The sequence below is a fragment of the Bubalus bubalis genome, chromosome 1, assembly GCF_019923935.1.
Source record: "Bubalus bubalis isolate 160015118507 breed Murrah chromosome 1, NDDB_SH_1, whole genome shotgun sequence".
In the NCBI taxonomy this organism is placed as follows: Eukaryota; Metazoa; Chordata; class Mammalia; order Artiodactyla; family Bovidae; genus Bubalus; species Bubalus bubalis.
In genome coordinates, this window is record NC_059157.1 from 127,713,319 (window position 1) to 127,734,769 (window position 21,451).

General features: G+C 36.3%; 1 protein-coding gene across 11 annotated transcripts in view; it reads right to left on the reverse strand.

The window, feature by feature from the left end:
* The window catches only part of VPS8 (VPS8 subunit of CORVET complex), a 302,528-nt gene that overhangs the window by 196,840 nt on the left and 84,237 nt on the right, over positions 1-21,451 (reverse strand). For all 11 annotated transcript variants that reach the window (XM_025287194.3, XM_025287196.3, XM_025287177.3 and 8 more), the window contains 4 exons: positions 18,621-18,667; positions 11,828-12,050; positions 7,510-7,599; positions 4,202-4,253 (listed from right to left, as the gene is read on the reverse strand). In XM_025287194.3, coding sequence (XP_025142979.3) covers positions 4,202-4,253; positions 7,510-7,599; positions 11,828-12,050; positions 18,621-18,667 — 412 coding nt within the window. The remainder of the gene's footprint in view (positions 1-4,201; positions 4,254-7,509; positions 7,600-11,827; positions 12,051-18,620; positions 18,668-21,451) is intronic.

Sequence of the window (21,451 nt, forward strand, 5' to 3'; positions counted from 1 at the left end):
GGTTAGTAGAAGGAAAGAAATCTTAAAAATTAGAGCAGAAATAAATGCAAAAGAAACAAAAGAGACCATAGCAAAAATCAACAAAACCAAAAGCTGGTTCTTTGAAAGGATAAATAAAATTGACAAACCATTAGCCAGACTCATCAAGAAACAAAGGGAGAAAAATCAAATCAATAAAATTAGAAATGAAAATGGAGAGATCACAACAGACAACACAGAAATACAAAGGATCATAAGAGACTACTATCAACAATTATATGCCAATAAAAGGGACAACGTGGAAGAAATGGACAAATTCTTAGAAAAGTACAACTTTCCAAAACTCGACCAGGAAGAAATAGAAATCTTAACAGACCCATCACAAGCACGGAAATTGAAACTGTAATCAAAAATCTTCCAGCAAACAAAAGCCCAGGTCCAGACGGCTTCACAGCTGAATTCTACCAAAAATTTAGAGAAGAGCTAACACCTATCCTGCTCAAACTCTTCCAGAAAATTTCGGAGGATGGTAGCCTTCCAAACTCATTCTATGAGGCCACCATCACCCTAATACCAAAACCTGACAAAGATCCCACAAAAAAAGAAAACTACAGGCCAATATCACTGATGAACATAGATGCAAAAATCCTTAACAAAATTCTAGCAATCAGAATCCAACAACACATTAAAAAGATCATACACCATGACCAAGTGGGCTTTATCCCAGGGATGGAAGGATTCTTCAATATCCGCAAATCAATCAATGTAATACACCACATTAACAAATTGAAAAACAAAAACCATATGATTATCTCAATAGATGCAGAGAAAGCCTTTGACAAAATTCAACATCCATTTATGATCAAAACTCTCCAGAAAGCAGGAATAGAAGGAACATACCTCAACATAATAAAAGCTATATATGACAAACCCACAGCAAACATTATCCTCAATGGTGAAAAATTGAAAGCATTTCTTCTAAAGTCAGGAACAAGACAAGGGTGCCCACTTTCACCATTACTATTCAACATAGTTTTGGAAGTTTTGGCCACAGCAATCAGAACAGAAAAAGAAATAAAAGGAATCCAAATTGGAAAAGAAGAAGTAAAGCTCTCACTGTTTGCAGATGACATGATCCTCTACATAGAAAACCCTAAAGACTCCACCAGAAAATTACTAGAACTAATCAATGACTATAGTAAAGTTGCAGGATATAAAATCAACACACAGAAATCCCTTGCATTCCTATACACTAATAATGAGAAAACAGAAAGAGAAATTAAGGAAACAATTCCATTCACCATTGCAACGGAAAGAATAAAATACTTAGGAATATATCTACCTAAAGAAACTAAAGACCTATATATAGAAAACTATAAAACACTGGTGAAAGAAATCAAAGAGGACACTAACAGATGGAGAAATATACCATGTTCATGGATTGGAAGAATCAATATAGTGAAAATGAGTATACTACCCAAAGCAATCTATAGATTCAATGCAATCCCTATCAAGCTACCAACAGCATTCTTCACAGAGCTAGAACAAATAATTTCACAATTTGTATGGAAATACAAAAAACCTCGAATAGCCAAAGCAATCTTGAGAAAGAAGAATGGAACTGGTGGAATCAACCTACCTGACTTCAGGCTCTACTACAAAGCCACAGTTATCAAGACAGTATGGTACTGGCACAAAGACAGAAATATAGATCAATGGAACAAAATAGAAAGCCCAGAGATAAATCCACGCACATATGGACACCTTATCTTTGACAAAGGAGGCAAGAATATACAATGGATTAAAGATAATCTCTTTAACAAGTGGTGCTGGGAAATCTGGTCAACCACTTGTAAAAGAATGAAACTAGAACACTTTCTAACACCATACACAAAAATAAACTCAAAATGGATTAAAGATCTCAATGTAAGACCAGAAACTATAAAACTCCTAGAGGAGAACATAGGCAAAACACTCTCTGACATACATCACAGCAGGATCCTCTATGACCCACCTCCCAGAATATTGGAAATAAAAGAAAAAATAAACAAATGGGACCTAATTAACCTTAAAAGCTTCTGCACATCAAAGGAAACTATTAGCAAGGTGAAAAGACAGCCTTCAGAATGGGAGAAAATAATAGCAAATGAAGCAACTGACAAACAACTAATCTCGAGAATATACAAGCAACTCCTACAGCTCAACTCCAGAAAAATAAATGACCCAATCAAAAAATGGGCCAAAGAACTAAATAGACATTTCTCCAAAGAAGACATCCAGATGGCTAACAAACACATGAAAAGATGCTCAACATCACTCATTATCAGAGAAATGCAAATCAAAACCACTATGAGGTACCATTTCACAGCAGTCAGAATGGCTGCGATCCAAAAGTCTACAAGTAATAAATGCTGGAGAGGTTGTGGAGAAAAGGGAACCCTCTTACACTGTTGGTGGGAATGCAAACTAGTACAGCCACTATGGAGAACAGTGTGGAGATTCCTTACAAAACTGGAAATAGAACTGCCTTATGATCCAGCAATCCCACTGCTGGGCATACACACTGAGGAAACCAGAAGGGAAAGAGACACGTGTACCCCAATGTTCATCACGGCACTGTTTATAATAGCCAGGACATGGAAGCAACCTAGATGTCCATCAGCAGATGAATGGATAAGAAAGCTGTGGTACATATACACAATGGAGTATTATTCAGCCATTAAAAAGAATACATTTGAATCAGTTCTAATGAGGTGGATGAAACTGGAGCCTATTATACAGAGTGAAGTAAGCCAGAAAGAAAAACACCAATACAGTATACTAACGCATATATATGGAATTTAGAAAGATGGTAACAATAACCCTGTGTACGAGACAGCAAAAGAGACACTGATGTATAGAACAGTCTTATGGACTCTGTGAGAGAGGGAGAGGCAGGGAAGATTTGGGAGAATGGCATCGAAACATGTAAAATATCATGTATGAAACGAGTTGCCAGTCCAGGTTCGATGCACGATACTGGATGCTTGGGGCTGGTGCACTGGGACGACCCAGAGGGATGGAATGGGGAGGGAGGAGGGAGGAGGGTTCAGGATGGGGAACACATGTAGACCTGTGGCAGATTCATTTTGATATTTGGCAAAACTAATACAGTTATGTAAAGTTTAAAAATAAAATAAAATTTAAAAAAAAAATAAAAATAAAAAGCAAAAAAAATAAAAAATAAAAATAAACCACAATGAGATACCATTATCCACCCACTTAGAATGGCTAAATATTTTTAAAGACTGACAATACCAAGTGCTTGCAAAGATATGGAGCTATCAGAACTCTCTCATACTGCTGATGGGAATGTAAAACGGTATACTCATTTTGAAAAACCAAACAGCAATACTTCAGAAAGTAAAACATATATTTACTATACAATCCATCCATTCTAATTCTAGATAGCTGTCCAAGAAGAATGAACACATGCCCAAGAAAACTTATTCACAGCTACGGGGCAGCAATGGGGAATAAGAACAATAGGGATACCTGTGGTGATGAAACTGTTCTGTACTGTGACTGTATCAGTGTGACTATTTGGTTGTGATACTCTGCTTTAGTTTTGCAAGATGTTACCACTGAGGGAAAATGGGTAAACAGTATGCAGGATCTCTGTGTCATTTCATACAATTGCATGTGAATCTACAATTTCCTCATAATAAAAAGTTTAATTAAAAACATAACAAAACTCATTCACAAATGGAGCAGCATTACTTATAATAGCTCCAAAACAGAAGCAACTGGATCCTTCAACTGATGAATAGATAAACCAATGACAATGGATTACCATTTTCAGCAACTAAAGGGAACAAAATTATATATGCAACAACATGGATGAATCTCAAAAACACTGTGCTAAGTGAAATAAACAAAACACCAAAACTAAATACTATGTAATTCTATTTACATGAACAGTAGTTAAAAAAAAAAACAAAACAGTAGGTCAGAAATTGCCAGGGGATGGGACTGTGTGAAGTAGAGTACAAGAGACAGAAGGAAACCTTTTAGTGTGGAATTATATAGCTCCTTCTACAATTTGAATATGTCAGTTGTTACATGATCATGTACAATTATCAAAATTCACACTGTACACATAAAATTGGTGAAATCTGTGTTATTTAAATAATATTTTTAAACACAAAAAAGAGAAAAACATTAAGGCTTAGAAAATTAATACCTGTTAGCGTCTTTCCTGCATTCAAAGGAGGTGCAATGACTCTGAAAAGTTTCTGCATGAAAATTAATAGAACAATCAACATCATCTTTAAAAAATGTTTCAAAAAATAATTAAAATCTTATGCTATAATCACCTTTCTCTGAATTAGTCATTTGCTATTAAGATTAAATATAAAAACTTTTAATGTGGACATAAACTGTTTCAGTAGGATCACTAGGAAATAATCATTGTTGTCATATTCCTCACTGAAAGAAACCATTTAACAAATACCAGTTAGAAGAAAGTCTTTGTTGAGAACATTATTTCTAATATAAGCTATCCTCAGACTCCTAAAAGAGCTTTATTTTTTTTAAATAGTAAGCAAATCAAAGGATTAGTAGCCCACTAAAACAGTAAGTAAGATTACTGTAAGCTGAAAACATGTGAACAACCAGCAGCCACAGAAAAAGACGTCGAAATGGAAGCAGAGCCTATGAAAATACAAGATTAATGGCAAAACTACGCTGGCCTTCCTGGGAGGGAGTTTACTGTTTTGGGAGAAGACAGGCCCTTAGCACTGGGAAGTGGGGCAAATCCAACTATTCATTAGTATCCAAAAGCCCAATAAAGCTCTTCATATTTTCCAAGGAAACCTAAATCCCTGCCCCCTCACACCCCAAGTTTCATTAACTGGTAGATGAGCCTCTCCCTCCGGCTGTTTAGTGATTCACTCATTCCTGAGTTCTCCCAGTACAAGTGTGAAGAAACCTTGTCTTTTCCCCTGTCAATCTGTTTGCTGTCAGTTAATTCACCGTCTTCTCCCCACCATTCGGATTTCAGTTGGTAGAGGAAAAGTTTTCCCTCCCAACACAAGGCACTATTATATCAGAAGCAGCCAAAACTAGAACTAAGGAAAGATTTCAGAGACTATGGTAATCATCTCAAATATAATGACACTGTCTTTCATTCTAGAAAAACTAGAAAATTTCAAAAGGCAATACAGTTCCTTTTTTTTTTTTTTAATTTTTAGTTCACATTAGAGTATAGTTGATTTACAATGTTGTGTTGAGGGAGGAAAGGAACAGACTGAGCTGACTCCATCTTGAAAAAGAAGGAAACTCCATCTTGTACTTTCGGTGAGCTTTGGACTTATGGGCCTGGTAGCCAAGGGGATAGATAACATACCTACGGCCAAACTGGCCTCTTGGACTGATAAACACCAGGTTCCAAACCAAGATTTTCCATTGCCAAAAAGAATGTAATAATCCCCTATGTAGTCAATCACCTTTATAATCTTTATGGCACCCACTGGTGTAGGCTACAATGTGTAACTAGCCGACCCTCCTGATTATGAATCATGGCTGTAACCTGATTGTATCTCCCCTTAACACTTTCCAGTCTAGGTTTAAGGAATTTGGGGATGTGGGCTTGAGCAGTACACTTTAAGGTATATAAGGTTTTCACAAAAGTCGGTCGGGGTCCTTGGCTAAGAGGAGACTCTGCCTTGGGCCCACTGGTGTAATAAACGGCACTCCACTGTCTGCACTGTCCTGAGTGAGCTTGCTTCCCGGAACGCGTGGCTACAACAGAGTTAGTTTCAGGTGTACAGCAAAGTGCTTTAGTGATACATATACATGTATCTATTCTTTTCAGATTCTTTTAATTTGGACCTCTTTAAACTGAAATAACTAAACTTTAAACACTAAATAGTGATTTCTTTACAGGCAGAGAATTATAAAAGGGCAATCACAGGATGCCTCTAACTTCCCACTGCTAAAATCTCCAAATAACTATTTAACAACAAACACCAGGCTCCTGCTGAAAGTCATTAAACTTGAAAACTACTCAACAAAAAAACAAGGCAACCTCAACAGTAAAGTGTTCCATCTGAGATGCATAGCTATAAATACAAACCAGATTCTGAGCAATAAAAAATCCACACAAAACAGAAACTTCAAAAGCAGCAATAACAACACCCCACAACCATTTTTATCACAACATACAATGCATCAAATCAGAATTTGTTTGCAGGGATTATTTTGAGAGAAACTAGAAACTGCATTAATCATTCCTAATTGTGGTTTAATAGTGTAATTGTGGTTTAAAAATGGAGAACATTTTTGCATGCACAGAGGTCATGGACCTCACTGAAGAGGCAGCTGAGAGGTGTTCAAATGTTAAGAATACTTATTTGAAACACAATCAAAATCAAAACCAGTGCGGGAAGGCTGTGGCACTCTTCTGGAAAATGACCAAGAGAAAAGAAGTACACAAAACTTAAGGAGTTATGAACTAAAGGGATATTCACCTTCCAAGTGAAAAGAAAACTGAAATATCATGGAATGACTGCTGACTTAAATAATACTGTAAATGCTTTCGGATGTTCATTAAATATGCAAAAGTGTTGACTGGATGCCTTCAGGAGACGCCTGGATCTTCTGACCCAGGCAATGCAGTCACTGTAATAATACGGTGGGCTGGCAGGGCACTGCATGCGTGCTAAGTCGCTTCGGTCATGTCTGACTCTTTGAGACCCTATGGACCGTAGCCCACCAGGCTCCTCTGTCCATGGGATTCTTCAGGCAAGAATACTGGAGTACGTTGCCATTTCCTCTTCCAGGGGATCTTCCTGACATACCCACAATCTATAACCCTTAATTCTGTCTTCAAATTTAAAGGAACTAACATGATGGAGACAGGTTTGTTTCTTTTAAAAATAAACCCAAATGCTTTTTAGGTGCTCTTTTCTAATGGTAAGGATAATAAGAAATTCTAATGAATGCTAGAAAATCCTGAAATGGGAAAAGCAACAAATTAGCTATTAACAAATAATGACCTCTCACCATTTTAAGGAGTTTCCCCTAGCAGAATATACTACAAAACAACATTACTCAATAGTACCATTACTCCATATAGAGTAATAGAGTATTACTCTATTATAGAATTGAATAATTATTCATTATTAATAAATAATAATTAATAAATAATTATTCCATAGTATAGAATAAATTTCTTATAACTTTTGGAAAAGCTACAATATGAAAATCTTTTAGAAAAAAAACTTCGAGTCTCACAGGCTTTTATCTATTGTTCCCTGGGATTTAAACACCTACTTATGTAGATAAAAAGAATGAAATGGCATATACGTATATGAAAGTATAAAATTATAAAGACTATCTAAAGTCCTGAACAACAATGGGTGCAAGTCTAATAAACCTACAAGACAATTTAAAGTGACTGGATGAAAACAAACTATTCAAAGCAAATAGAGAGAAGCGAAAAAACAATAGACAATATTAAATATGTGTACAAATTATGAAGAATCTTACCTCCATTGGACTAATAAATTCATTCATGCCTCTGTTGTAGACATAGATCATAGCATCATATAGTCGATTTTCCCAACACATGAGAACTATCTGTAAAAAGGAAATGTTGCTTGGTCCATACAATTTAGTAAGTCTCACCAATTATTTTCCTCAAAGCTTTAATTATGGGGAAGATTTTGAATTCTCTTTCCTAATTTTTCTTATTCCTTCTCTGAAAAAAAATCTGAAATTAAAGTACTCAAACACAATGCCAGGGTAAGAGCTGTTGTAGGTTCAATGTTACTTTAAATAGTATAATAGCTACTTTTAAACATCCTCCAATATATGATTTTATTTCTTCTCTATCCTTCCCCTTTCCATATCCATTCTACCTTTGGTCACTAGTTCTACAAATATTTACCAAACATTTATATTCAGATCCTCTCCTTGGCATTGGGATAACACGTAAGACAAATCCAGATCTAGTCTCTACCCTGACAGCGCTTCCATTCATCCTGGACACTCACCAAAAGAAGGGGCACAAAATGGTAAGTGAATTATGACTTGGGGAAGATACTCAACTACGCAAATAGTTCATTTACAAATGTGTAAGTCTATAAAGGAACCTGTCTTGGTCTGGAGTATTCAGAAGGTCATCCCTGAGGGAGCAATATTTAAGTTAGGACCTAACGGATACATGAAATTAAAAGACGCTTGCTTCTTGGAAGAAAAGCTATGACAAATCTAGACAGCCTATTAAAAAGCAGAGACATTACTTTGTCGCCAAAGTTTCATATAGTCAAAGCTATGGTTTTTCCAGTAGTTACGTATGGATGTGAGAGCTGGACAATAAAAAAGGCTGAGTGCCAAAGAATTGATGCCTTCGAAATGTGGTGCTGGAGAAGACTTTTGAGAGTCCCTTGGACAGCAAGGAGATCAAACCAGTCAATCCTAAAGGAAACCAACCCTGAATATTCACTGGAAGGAGTGATGCTGAAGCTCCAATACTTTGGCCACCTGATGTGAAGAGCCAACTCAATGAAAAAGACCCTGATGCTGGGAAAGACTGAAGACTAGAGGAGAAGGGGCGACAGAGGATGAGACAGTTGGGTGGCATCACCAATTCAATGCACATAAGTATGAGCAAACTCTGGGAGATGGTAGAGCACAGAGAAGCCTGGAGTGCTGAAGTCCACGCGGTCGCAGAGTCGGACACGACTGAGTGACTGAACAATAAGAGATGCATGTATGTAAGCCAAAGGCAGAGGAGGAAACGAGGGGTTTTGCAGGCAGAAGGAGCAGAAAGGAGGAAAGGAGCTTGAAGTGGTTAAGGATGAAGAGAAATCAATTTGAGAAAACAGAAAGAGGAACAGAGATGACTTGAAGGATCAAGTTCAGTTGCTCAGTCGTGTTCAACTCTTTGCAACCCCATGGACTATAGCCTACCAGGCTCCTCTGTCCATGGAATTTTCCAGGCAACAACACTGGAGTGGATTGTCATTTCCTCCTCCAGGGGATCTTCCTGACCCAGGAATCGAATCTGTGTCTCCTGCATTGGCAAGTGGATTTTTTTTTTTTTTTTAAACCACTGAGTCACCTGCGAAGCCCTGACTTGAAGTATGTAGTACATCACACTCTGTTCCTATGAGAGCTAAATTATAGTAGTGAGTGACAGGAGAAGACTGAAGTAGAAGAGCAGAGGTCAAAAAAGGAGAATGGTAAGGGAACAGCCAAAGAGGTTCAGAGGGAAAATGGAAGCCAGGTGTCATGGGAAAGTTTTTCCAGACAAAGGCATGTTCTGGGTCCTCTTCTCTTCCTCTCAGCCAGTGTCAAGGTCATACATATCTTTATAGCTTCCCTAGCCTCCCCTCTGACTCACATATTCAACCACTGACTTGATATCATCACCTAAATGTCTATGTCTAGTAGTATCTCAAAACTGCAAAATATACCTCCTGATTTTGTCTCCTACACTCAGATCTATCCCAGTCTTCCAATCTTCTTAAAGGAATTACTATCCACCTTGCTTCACAAGCCAAAATATTAGGCAAGAGTCTTAAATTCTCTCCTTCCACACGTTCAGGTCTGATTCATCAGAAAATGAGTTCTACCTCCAAAACATACCCAAAGTCAAACCATCTCTCTTCACTTCACCACTACCATCTCTGGCCAGTATACCTCCTTTTGACTAGCTCTTAACCTACTTCCTTGCTTCTTCTCTACTTGGTCCCCATCTCTCAATCTGCTACCCATAAGCAAATCAGAGTAATCTCATTTAAAATCATCTGATGATTTCATATAACACTCAGAATAAAATAGAAAAATCTGTACCCTGCCCTGAAAGGGCTACCTTTCTTTTTCAATCAAGTTGTTTTTCCTTCATTTGTAACTTTAACACCAAAGGGCTTCCCCTGTGGCTCAATAATAAAGAATCATTTATCTTTATCACAATGCAGGAGATACAGGAGACTTGGGTTCAATTCCTGGGTCAGAAAGATCCCCTGAAGGAGGGCATGGCAACCCACTTCAGTATTCTTGCCTGGACAATCCTATGGACAGAGGAGCCTAGTGGGCTACAGTCCATAGGGTCATAAAGAGTCAGACATGACTGAGTGACTAAGCATGTTAATACCCAAGGCATATCTTTTTTTTTTTTTTTTTTTTGGTTTTTTGCATCAGCTGTAGCTTTTACCCGTAACAATCTTCTCCAAGATCTTTGCATTACTGATTCCTCTTGCCATTCAGATTCCAGAATCAATCAGACTCAATGCTATTTTCTCAAGAAAGTTTTCTATAACAATCTAAGATAGTCTCTCATTCTCTCTTTACCTGTTTGACTTTTAACAGAACACTTGTTTTGGATATTTTTGGTTTGTTTACTTGTTTGTCTTTTACTGTCAAACTTTTTTTTTTTTTTGCTAATGTAAGCCTTATGAGCCTTGTCCACTAGGTTCATAAAAGCACACTCAGAGGCTTTCACTCAATAAATTCTTCTTGAATTAATGAATAAATGCTGTTGAAGGAATTTGGGAAATATCATTTGATATAGTGGACATAGAGGTCGTTACAGACTCTAGTGAAAGCAAAGTTGAAGAATTATTAGGATGTTAATGAAATGGAAGAAGCAATCTAAAAGATACTTTCAAAGTGTGGGAAAGAAAGGAGAAAGAGCGGGGGAAGGAAGGAATCTGGCTGCAAGGGGGAAATTAGATGTGGTGGTAAGGCAAGAGGAAGAAGGGGAAGGTTTGATACAGAGAGAAAGGAATCTGAGGGGAGATTGTTTAAACTGCTTTTTTAACATGAAAAAGAGTAGATATATTAACCCAGTTTCAGAGAAAAGCTAAAAATGTTGAAAGGAGAAGAAATTAGAAATTTCTCTTGTATCAGTGACAGGTAAATAAAGCTAGAAAGATAACATGCTCTCAAATCAATGGACCTAATGTCAGATGTGAAGATTATGCCAACTTACCCACGTGACAGAAAGGCATATATAGAAGAGGAACTGGTTTTTGCAAACGAACAGGCATTCATACAGAGCTTCCAGGAAGAAAACAATCATTTTTCAAACACTTCATTTCCATGTGATTTTGCACATTTAAAAAAAAAAAAACCTATTGGTCCTTCTAACTTTGTAAGTCACTCATATTTTATATCATAGGGCTCAGCCCCTTGATATCTTTGTGTCTTTGCTCATAATTGGACTAATGTGAAACTAAAGAGTTAGTGAAGTGTCCTAGGTCAGATACATATTTGCTCCTCAATTAAGGACTTAAAACTTGTTCTGGAGACCTCAGATATATTAAAAGCATTTTATCAAACAGCAGGTTGGCTAATCAAGCTAAAATGTCCAAAAATTTGCTTCTTATACTACGCTCTGTATTTCAAAACAATGTATGAAAGTTATCAACTCTGGACATATAAACTAACTTTTCAAAAAAATGGCTTCATACTCTCTAAAGTAAAAATATTCTATTATCATGTGAAAGTACTTACAGTTGAAATTCATTTGCAGGATGAAAACTGTAGTAGTGAACAAACTGATGAAGGAGGATCAGCCAATAATTATTTACTGAGCAACTGCCAAATATAAACTCTATGCTAAGAGGTCTGGGGGCTGTCAAAGAAACCAAAGGCTTGCAGGATTTTCTAACCTAGCTCTCAATAAAGAACACTTCAAAGAAATATACTGACAAATACAAGTTTATGAGACCTCTTATTACCAAAAAGTGCTAAAAAAATCATTGGGGTTGATAGAGTGAGGCCCAATAAAATCAGATAAATATAATCAATAAAGGAATGATATCTATTCCATAATTTAGTAGACTGCCTATAAACTCACCTGCTGAATATCTAGGCTGGTGATATCCATATGCACAATGAGGGCTTCCACATTTTCCATTAACTTTTTATCTTGGAAATGAACAATCAAGTCTTTCATTACCTGGGGTGTGATCCCCACCAATTTATCACTTAAAATATATGGTTCAAGGCACTCCAGAAACACTCCTTTGGCCACTGAATTCTCACTTAATTTGTCATACACCTGGCTAAATAAAAGATCCCTGTAACAGAATGGGGGAAAATACTTTTAGGAACATTCCAACCATCCATTAAATTCAGTCTACTAAGTATATCTCATCTTTCTCCTATTTCAACTTCCAAGTTTACTAAAAATAGTAACAATATTTGCATAGAGCTTTATGTTTAGAAAAATCTCATATTATATATACTATCCTAATTAATTTGCCCAATACTTTTTACAGATAAAAAGTGTTGAGTAAGTTAAATAATTTGCTGGAAGTCAGTTAGCTAACAAGGGGATGGAGTCAGAATTTGAATCAGTCTTTGGGCCTAAACTCTGTGCTGAATCCCTTATGACACACTGCTTCTTAAAGACAATACCAATATGAGAGTAGGTAGTACAGACACTATGATGAAACGGAAAAAAATTAAATGGACTATTCATAATTTATCCTTTCCTCTTTCCTGATATTTAAATCTTCCCATCTGATCTGCATGGCCAATTTGCTTCTTTATCTAGTTCTTGCCCCTTGCTTCCCAAAGGGTTTAGGTAGTGATAATTGAGGGAAAGGAAAAAGAAAATGTTCAATATTTTAAAAACATGGCTGAAAACTTTTATTGCAGAAACAAAAAAAATGTAATTAATCAAATGCTGCCACACTCAACAGTTGTTTTATTTATTTCGCATTTCTTCTGCAAAGAATAACTTTACTTTTTTAAAAGATTTTTTTAATGTGGACCATTTTTAAAGTCTTTATTGAATTTATTACAATATTGCTTCTGTTTTTTATTTTTATTTATTTATTATTGGATTTTTGACCAAGAGGCATCTTGGTCAAAGAGATGCGATCTCAGCTCCCTGATCAAGAACTGAACATGCATCCCCTGCACTGGAATGTGAAGTCTTAACCACTGAACCACCAGGGAAATCCCCAGAAATAATTTTAGAGTTATATTCATCATTGATATAATCTGAATTTTGTTTTATGAAATTATATGATAAGCATTATTCTAAGTTTCTGCTGCTGCTGCTAAGTCGCTTCAGTCATGTCTGACTCTGTGCGACCCCATGGACTGCAGCCTACCAGGCTCCCCCGTCCCTGGGATTCTCCAGGCAAGAACACTGGACTGGGTTGCCATTTCCTTCTCCAATGCATCAAAGTAGAAAGTGAAAGTGAAGTTGCTCAGTCGTGTCCGACTCTTAGCGACCCCAAGGACTGCAGTCTACCAGGTTCCTCCATCCATGGGATTTTCCAAGCAACAATAATAGAGTGGGGTGCCACTGCCTTCTCCCTCTAAGTTTCTAGTCACTCTTTAAAATTATCATTTTGTCTAACTTATGTGTCAATATGCCAAAACATCAGAATTTATTTAGCTATTCCTGTAGGATAACACTTATTTCTACTATTTCACTATTATGAGTAAGTGAACAACTCCTTATGTAGTCTTTCCATTTGGGGTACTTATTAATAATTCCTTAGTCATTCTACTTTTAGAAATTTATTTAAAGTCAAAAGATACCAAAAAAAAAAAAAAAAAAAAAAGTGTGGCATTTAAATGGTGCTAGGAAAACTGGACACCTAAGTGTAAAAGAATGAGATTTGAACACTTCTAACACCATACACAAAAATAAACTCAAAATGGATTAAAAACTTAAATGTAAGGCCAGAAACTATAAAGCTCTTAGAGGAAAACATAGGCTGTACACACTTTGACCTAAATAACAGCAAGATTCTCTCTGACCCACCTATTAGATTAATGGAAATAAAAACCAAAACAAACAAATGGGACCTAAAAAAACCTAAAAGCTTTTACACAGCAAAGGAAACTATTAACAAGGTGTAAAGACAACCCTCAGAATGGGAAAAATAATTGCAAATGAAGCAACTGATAAAGAGTTAATCTCCAAAATATATAAGTAGCTCATATAGCTCAGTATCAGAAAAACAAACAACCCAATCAAATTAAGGGCAGAAGACCAATAAACACATTTCTCCAAAGAAGACATAAAGATGGCCAATAAACACATGAAAAGATGCTCAATACTGCTCATTATTAGAGAAACGCAAACCAAAACTACAATGAGGTATCATCTCACACCAGTCAGAATGGCCATCATCAAAAAATTTACAAATAAATGCTGGAGAGGATGTGGAGAAAAGGGAACCCTCCTGCACTGCTGATGGGAATGTAAACTGATACAGTCATTAAGGAAAACAGTATGAAGATTCCTTTAGAAACGAAGAATAAATCTACCATATGACCCAGCAGTGCCAGTACTGGGCATATACCCTAAAAAAACCACAATTCAAAAAGACACATAAACCCAATGATCACTGCAGCAACATCTTCAATAGCCAGGACACAGAAGCAACCTAGATGTCCATCAACAGATGAATGGATAATGAAGTTGTGGTACATTTAAACAATGGAATATTACTCAGCCATAAAAAAGGAATGAATTTGAGTCAGTTGTAGAGAGGTGGATGAACCTAGAGTTTCTTATATAGAGTGAAGTGAGTCAGAAAGAGAAAAACAAGTATTGTATATTCACACACACACATATATATGGAATCTAGAAAAATAATACACTGATGAACCTAGTAGAGAACAGACCTGTTGACACAGGAAGGTGGGGGAAGGTGAGAATGGGGCAAATTGAGAAAACAGCACTGACATACATAGACTATCATGTGTAAAACAGATAATGAGAAGTTGCTAAATAATACATGGAGCCCAGCCTGCCACTCTGTGGTGACATAGAGGGGTGGGATGGGGGAGCGGAGGGAAGGGAGGAGGGGATATTTTACATATATATAATTATGGCTGATTCGTGTTGTTGTATAGCAGAAACCAACACAAAATTGTAAAGCAATATTTCACCAATTAAAAAATAAATAAAATTTTAAAAAACTAAATTATCTCCAAAAAGCATCACAGCACCAATTCACATAGCCATCAGCAATGTATAATTTCAACAGTTTCAATGGACAATTGTCTTTAGTTTTTTTTCCCCATATAATTTAATTATAAATTAAACAATATAACTTTTCAGTTCTCTGATGACTGGCAATCCGTGTTTCCATGCAGTGTACTGACATATAATTCACTGATTCTTTAATTCTCTCTTTTTTAAATACAGTAACTGTGCTAATTCTATTTATCTGTTAGGATTGATTGATTACTTATTTATTTGCTAAGTGTGTAATCTTTACATATTTACATATTACACATATGTAATTACACATGTGCCTCACATCAGCTGTGAAAAGTGGTAGATGGTTCATCCACACATGTGGTCTTTTATGACAAGTTCCACAAAAAGCACAAGAGTAGAGTCTGAAAGTAATGGGATGGGGACTTGCCTCACCTAAAGTCCTGGAAGGGGACAAATGATAAATGGACTGGCTACAACTGCACAGAACCCCACATTGCTTTTTTTTTAAACAGTCTTTTATTTTATTGATTTATTTTTATTTACTTATTTATTTTATTTATTATTTATTTTGCTGTGCTAGGTCTTAGTTGCAGCATGTGAGATTTAGCTCCTCAACCAGGGATCGAACCTGGGCCCCCTGCACTGGAGTCTTAGCCACTGGACCATCAGGGAAGTCCCAATAGGCTTTTATTTTATTTTTAATGGAAGACAATTACTTTACAATATTGTGATGGTTTCTGCCATATATCAACATGAATCGACAATAGGTATACATGTGTCCCCTCCCTCTTAAACCTCCCTCCCCATCCCATCCCTCTGGGTTGTCACAGAGCACCGGCTTTGGGTTCCCTGTATTATACAGCAAATTCTCACTCGCCATATACTTTACATATGGTAAGCATGCTTCAGTGCTACACTCTCAAATCATCCCACCTTCTCTCTCCCCTACTGCGTCCAAAAGTCTGTTCTCTATGTCTGCATCTCCATTGCTGCCCTGTAGGTATGTTCATCAGTACCATCTTTCTAGATTCCATATATATGCATTAATATAAGGTATTTGTATTTCTCACTTACTTCACTTTGTGTAATAGGCTCTAGGTTTGCTTCATGCTGCTTTTCAATAAACAGTATTTGTAATATTGGGGGGGTCTGTATCCATTAATTTTTTTTCTCATAGCCACAAATGTAATTTTTGCATCATTTTCCCCTTTGCTTTACATTTATTGGAGTATTTTTCATGTTAGTTTCACTTTAAATCAATAGTCCATTACATTTTTGTGATTACCAACTACTAGCCAAATAAAAGTAACTGAGATTAATGAAGCTTTACTATAATAAAGATAAAATAAGAGTAACAAAGTAACTCTAATGAATTTAAGGAAAATGTTGTATTTGCTAGTCCTTGCAGTCTGTAATCGGAGAAGGCAATGGCACTCCACTGCAGTACTTTTGCCTGGAAAATCCCATGGATGGAGGAGCCTGGTAGGCTGCAGTTCATGGGGTCCCTAGAGTAGGACACGACTGAGTGACTTCACTTTCACTTTTCACTTTCATGCATTGGAGAAGGAAATGGCAACCCACTCCAGTGTTCTTGCCTGGAGAATCCCAGAGACGGGAAGCCTGGTTGGCTGCCGTCTATGGAGTCGCACAGAGTCGGACACGACTGAAGCGACGCAGCAGCAGCACTCTGTAATGTGTTGTTAAAAACAACATGCTAGGAAAGATAATTATATATTTCAGCTCAGCACAAAAAGTCTGGGGGAGGAGAATTAAAGAGCTAAAAATTCAGTAACCAGAACATAAAAGTTGACAAATAAGGCACTCCTGTGACAAACTGCAGCATGCAGTACTGGTAAGATTAACCGCAAAACTACAAAGTTTCTTTCTTAACCAGTAAGAGGCTATAATAAAGAAGCAAGAAAAACATAACTCAGCAACTCCTATCTGCATCTCTAACTTCAAATAAAAACAAAATTCTAAGACATTTTCTCATCATCCTGGGAGAATATTTATTAGAGCATCAGAGAAAGAGTGAGAAAGAAAAGTACATACAAAAAAAGTTTTTGGCTCTTGTGTTTCTCTCTGTACTTAGGCATTACTCTTCAGGGTGCAGACTTTGTTTCCTGGAAGGGCTAATTTCAAAACAGATGTTTATTACTTCAAACTTAGCTCCCTACAGAGAGTGTAGCAGAAAAAAAATCCATTCTGAATAACAGAGGGCCATCAAAAAAGTCTTCTACATAACTTTTAATACTCATATTAAAGATCCTATTTGGAGTTTATCATTCATAACTTCAAATTGACAGAGAAAATTACCAAATTCACATTCTGAACTATCAATTTAACAATTAAAAAATGTGAAGAACTCAGCTTTGATGATGCGATAATTACAAATTCAGAGACTGAAGGGAGCAAGAGCATCATCCTAACACTGCCCAGTGTACACTATATATATCAACAGAACCAAACAACACTCCACTAGATGTAAGAGAAATGTCTTCCATGGGTCTTTATAAAGAAGACTATATAATGTAAATACAATATAATGTATAATGTAAAACAATGTTCTCAACAATACCCCAACCATGAATACAATATACTTCACTGGATAATTACATTTAATGTTATAGCTAAAACACTGGAATGAATGAGCCCTAAGTAAACAGAAGCTAGAGCCCTTTGTGACTTAACTGAAGGTCTAACACAGCAAATAACTGTCTTCTTGATAACCTTCACTGACACTTTCTAGTATGATCCAACTGTGTATGATTCAGGCAGCCTGAACAGACATCAATCCAGGAGTCAAGGCAGCGCTGCACAGGGTTTGGGGAGTGTCTGCCCTGGATCCTCAGAGCTGTCCTCCACTACCGAAGAGGCGGCGCAAGCTGGTGTTAGGAGCAAAGCCCAGGAGCCAGACCGCCTGCATGAGAACCCTACCTTTGCTCCTCAAAAGAAGCATGAGTAAGCTTTCCAAGCTGCTTAATCACACACTGCTTCTGGAACCTCATATGTAAAATGAAGATAATAATGATACCTACCTCACTATTATAAAAGTTAAATAACTTGTTATAAAAGATAGATACATTAATGGAAAGTATTTAGAACAAAACCTGGAATATAGGACACTAACTATTATTATAAATCTGAAGAATTATGAAATAGCACAGGCTGGTTAATTTACACAGTTACAATTTAAATAAACAGAATCTAATCAAGAGTTAATTTACACTGATTTCTTTTAAACAAAGAGGCTCCAAAAACCAACACTGTGGAAACACAATAAATCTTGCCTTTTTTTTTAATGGTATGAAATACTGTGTTTTAGTGATGATTCATAAAAAAGCATATATATATATGCTCTCTCTACATATAGATATATATATATAGTGCATGAATCATACACTTTTAAGATCTTTAAGTAGTATTGTTCTTTTGCTATGTTCTTCATCTCCACTATTCTGCCACATAAATTTACAGATGATATACCCACAGCATCTATATTGGACAAGTTAATTTTATTAGGTAAATGGACTGAAAATTTTTAAAGAATCAAATTTCTGTAAATTCATTGTTTTAAAAAACCATTCGGTCAAATTCATAGCAGTATATTATAATAAAGCGAGAGGCAAGTAGGATTCAAAATAATTGAATCTGACAGGCAATGTATACTCACTTTCGCTGTAGCAGAAGGCAGTAATCAACTATGATGGGTACCATATCCTGTAGAGAAACAATAAAGAAAGCATCGGAACCACATCTCTGTCCAATGGCCCCCTGCATAGACACAACACATAATAAAAGTAGTCTGTTTCAAGTACTGTTGGGAGAATATAACTTGGCACTATACTTTTGGTAAGCAATTTGGCATTCTGTGTCAAAAGCCTTAAAAATGTGAAAACTCTTTTACCCAGTAATTCTATCTGGAAATATATCCTAAATACATTTAAGAAGAAAAAAAAATTAATGTATTAAGGTATTCTCTACAGCTCTATAATAAAAGAAAGGGGAGAAGGAGGCAGAGGGGAGGGAGACATTAAAATTAAATATACAACATGAGAAAACAGTTAATTTGCTATTTAAATAAAATATTATGTAGATATTGTAAGTTAATAAAGAGCATACAACATTATAACAACATTGAAAATATGTAATTATCTCACACTTTTGTAAAGAAAATCTGCAAGGAAAGAAATAGATCAAATTAATAATATAATACGGTGAGTTGGTCCCACTGGTGGCTCAGGTGATTAAAGTTGTCCATATTTTGCCACAATCCTCCAAACCAGCTATTTTAAGGCTGATTTAATTTCTCAGTTTCAAAATATTTTGATTTTTTAAAATTCATCATGTATAGACTCACATCAAGCAAATGGCAACCCATAATTTTGGCCTTTTTAAAGAGAAACCATTTGAGGAAGGAGCAGTAGCTTATTATGACTAGAACTTGTCAAGTACTCAAGCATTAACATTTCAGCAGTGCTCTTTCATTTTCTGTTAGCTGAGGAGCAATGGTTTCCTTTAAACATCCTGGAAAGCTTAGGTTATGTGCAGAAGAATATCCTATCAGAAGAGAGGAGACGCTATGTGAAGAAGAGAATACCACACACTTAACAATCCTTTGACAAAAAGAACAAAAACTAAGGAATCCTTATTATCTGAACGAGAAGTAAGCGGAAGAAGGACCTATGATTCTAAAAGGCTATTCTTGCACCATCCATCCTGCTTCCTTTAGTTATCAATATTCCTCATGACTACATTAGAATCTTACTTAGGTTCTTCAAAAACAGAAACTAAAACCATAGATTTGAATCGTGTTAGAGCTGTATTAAGTCTAAACCCTGAGTGAGAATACAGAGTGAGATGAATAATCTCCAGGAGAAAACAAAACAAAAAAACTTCTTAGAAACATTGGGGAAATTTAATAAACACTCTTAAAAATACATAGTTGAGCTCCCCCTGCCCCAAAATAGGGGCAATACCCAGGGTTTAAAATTGAAAAGGGAACTGCAAACCAAAACAATAAGCCCTGAGCTGTCACTCAAACTGTCTTATAAATGTGTTATTCATATAAGAGCTTGGGTTTTAATGTCAAACAAGCTGAGGCCTTGATTCTTACAACATAAAGAAGTGACACAAAGACCCTCCTAAAACCAGGATTCTTAAAAGATGTCTCCTTAGTGAAAGGAAATTGGGCAGGTGGGGGGGAATGCCTATAGGCATAGAAAGATCACAAGAGATGCTGTCTGTCTCTGCCTGGATGCCTGGACTCAGTGGGGATAAATTTGTACTCTCTGAGAATTTATAATCAAGATCCTGCCTATAGGTGGATTTGGGACTTGAATTTACACTATTTCCCTAGTATGGGAATAATGAAGCCAAGAAATGAACATAAAAGGTGATTCTGAAAAAAGGATACTCCTAGGGCACTTGAAAGAAAAAAATTCCAGAAACAGTATCTGACACAGGCAAAATAAGACCTGAAAAAGTCCCACTAAAGATGTGCTCAAAATAAAAAATTTTAAAGCACCTCATGAAATAATGTACCATAAGTAAATAGCAGCAGAAACTACAAACAACAGAGGGAGACCCATAAAACTTCAAATATTATAATTACTAGGTAGAATTATTAAAGTATATTCAGAATTATTAAAGGCACAAAATAAGGAATTAAGTGCCTAGCCTAGTATTAAGTACTAAGGATAAACTACAGGGATAATGGAGAGTGAAACCACCAGATTAATATATGCAGACAAATCATTCTGTTGATTCTATAAAGGGAGGATCTGGAAAACCAAGACTGAAGATAGGTGGCTATTACAGTCCAAGATGGAAACAGGAGATTAAACTGGGGTAGTGAGAGTAGGCATAAAAAATGACAGATAGAATCAATAACCATAAAGAAAAACTGTAGAGGTTGGTGACAGACTGGTTGTGGGTAGGAAGGCATAAGGAGTCTATGAAACTGCTAAGTTTCTAGTATGAGTGATGGTTAGATGACGATGTCATGAAATGAGATAAGGAATAAAAGAGGGAGTGTCAGAAGGAAGAAGCTAAATGTAGCCTGGGCTACCATAATAGCTTTGAGGAACATCTTTACTTAGATGTTGAACAGTAAGCAATTGGATATAGTAATCTGAAACACCTGGGTAACAATCACACACTTCTAAGTTATGAGAGGAAATATTATACATGAATAAAACTGTCCAGCAATAACAGGGGAAATAAACCAGTGAACACGGAACTACATCTTGAGGACGACCAATATTTATGACATGGTCAGAGAATGGAAACAATATCCAACTCAGGAACAGTCACAAAGGTTTAAAAGTTAGAAGAAAAGAAAAAGAAAAAAAAAAAAGAAGAGCATACAATCATAGATATCTACAGGATACAGAATTTTAAAAAGGAAGGAGTGATCATCACTGTTTAATACAGCACTGGGGATGAAAAAAGATGAACATTTTATTTTATTTATAGATTAGGATACCATCAGTATCAGTAGTA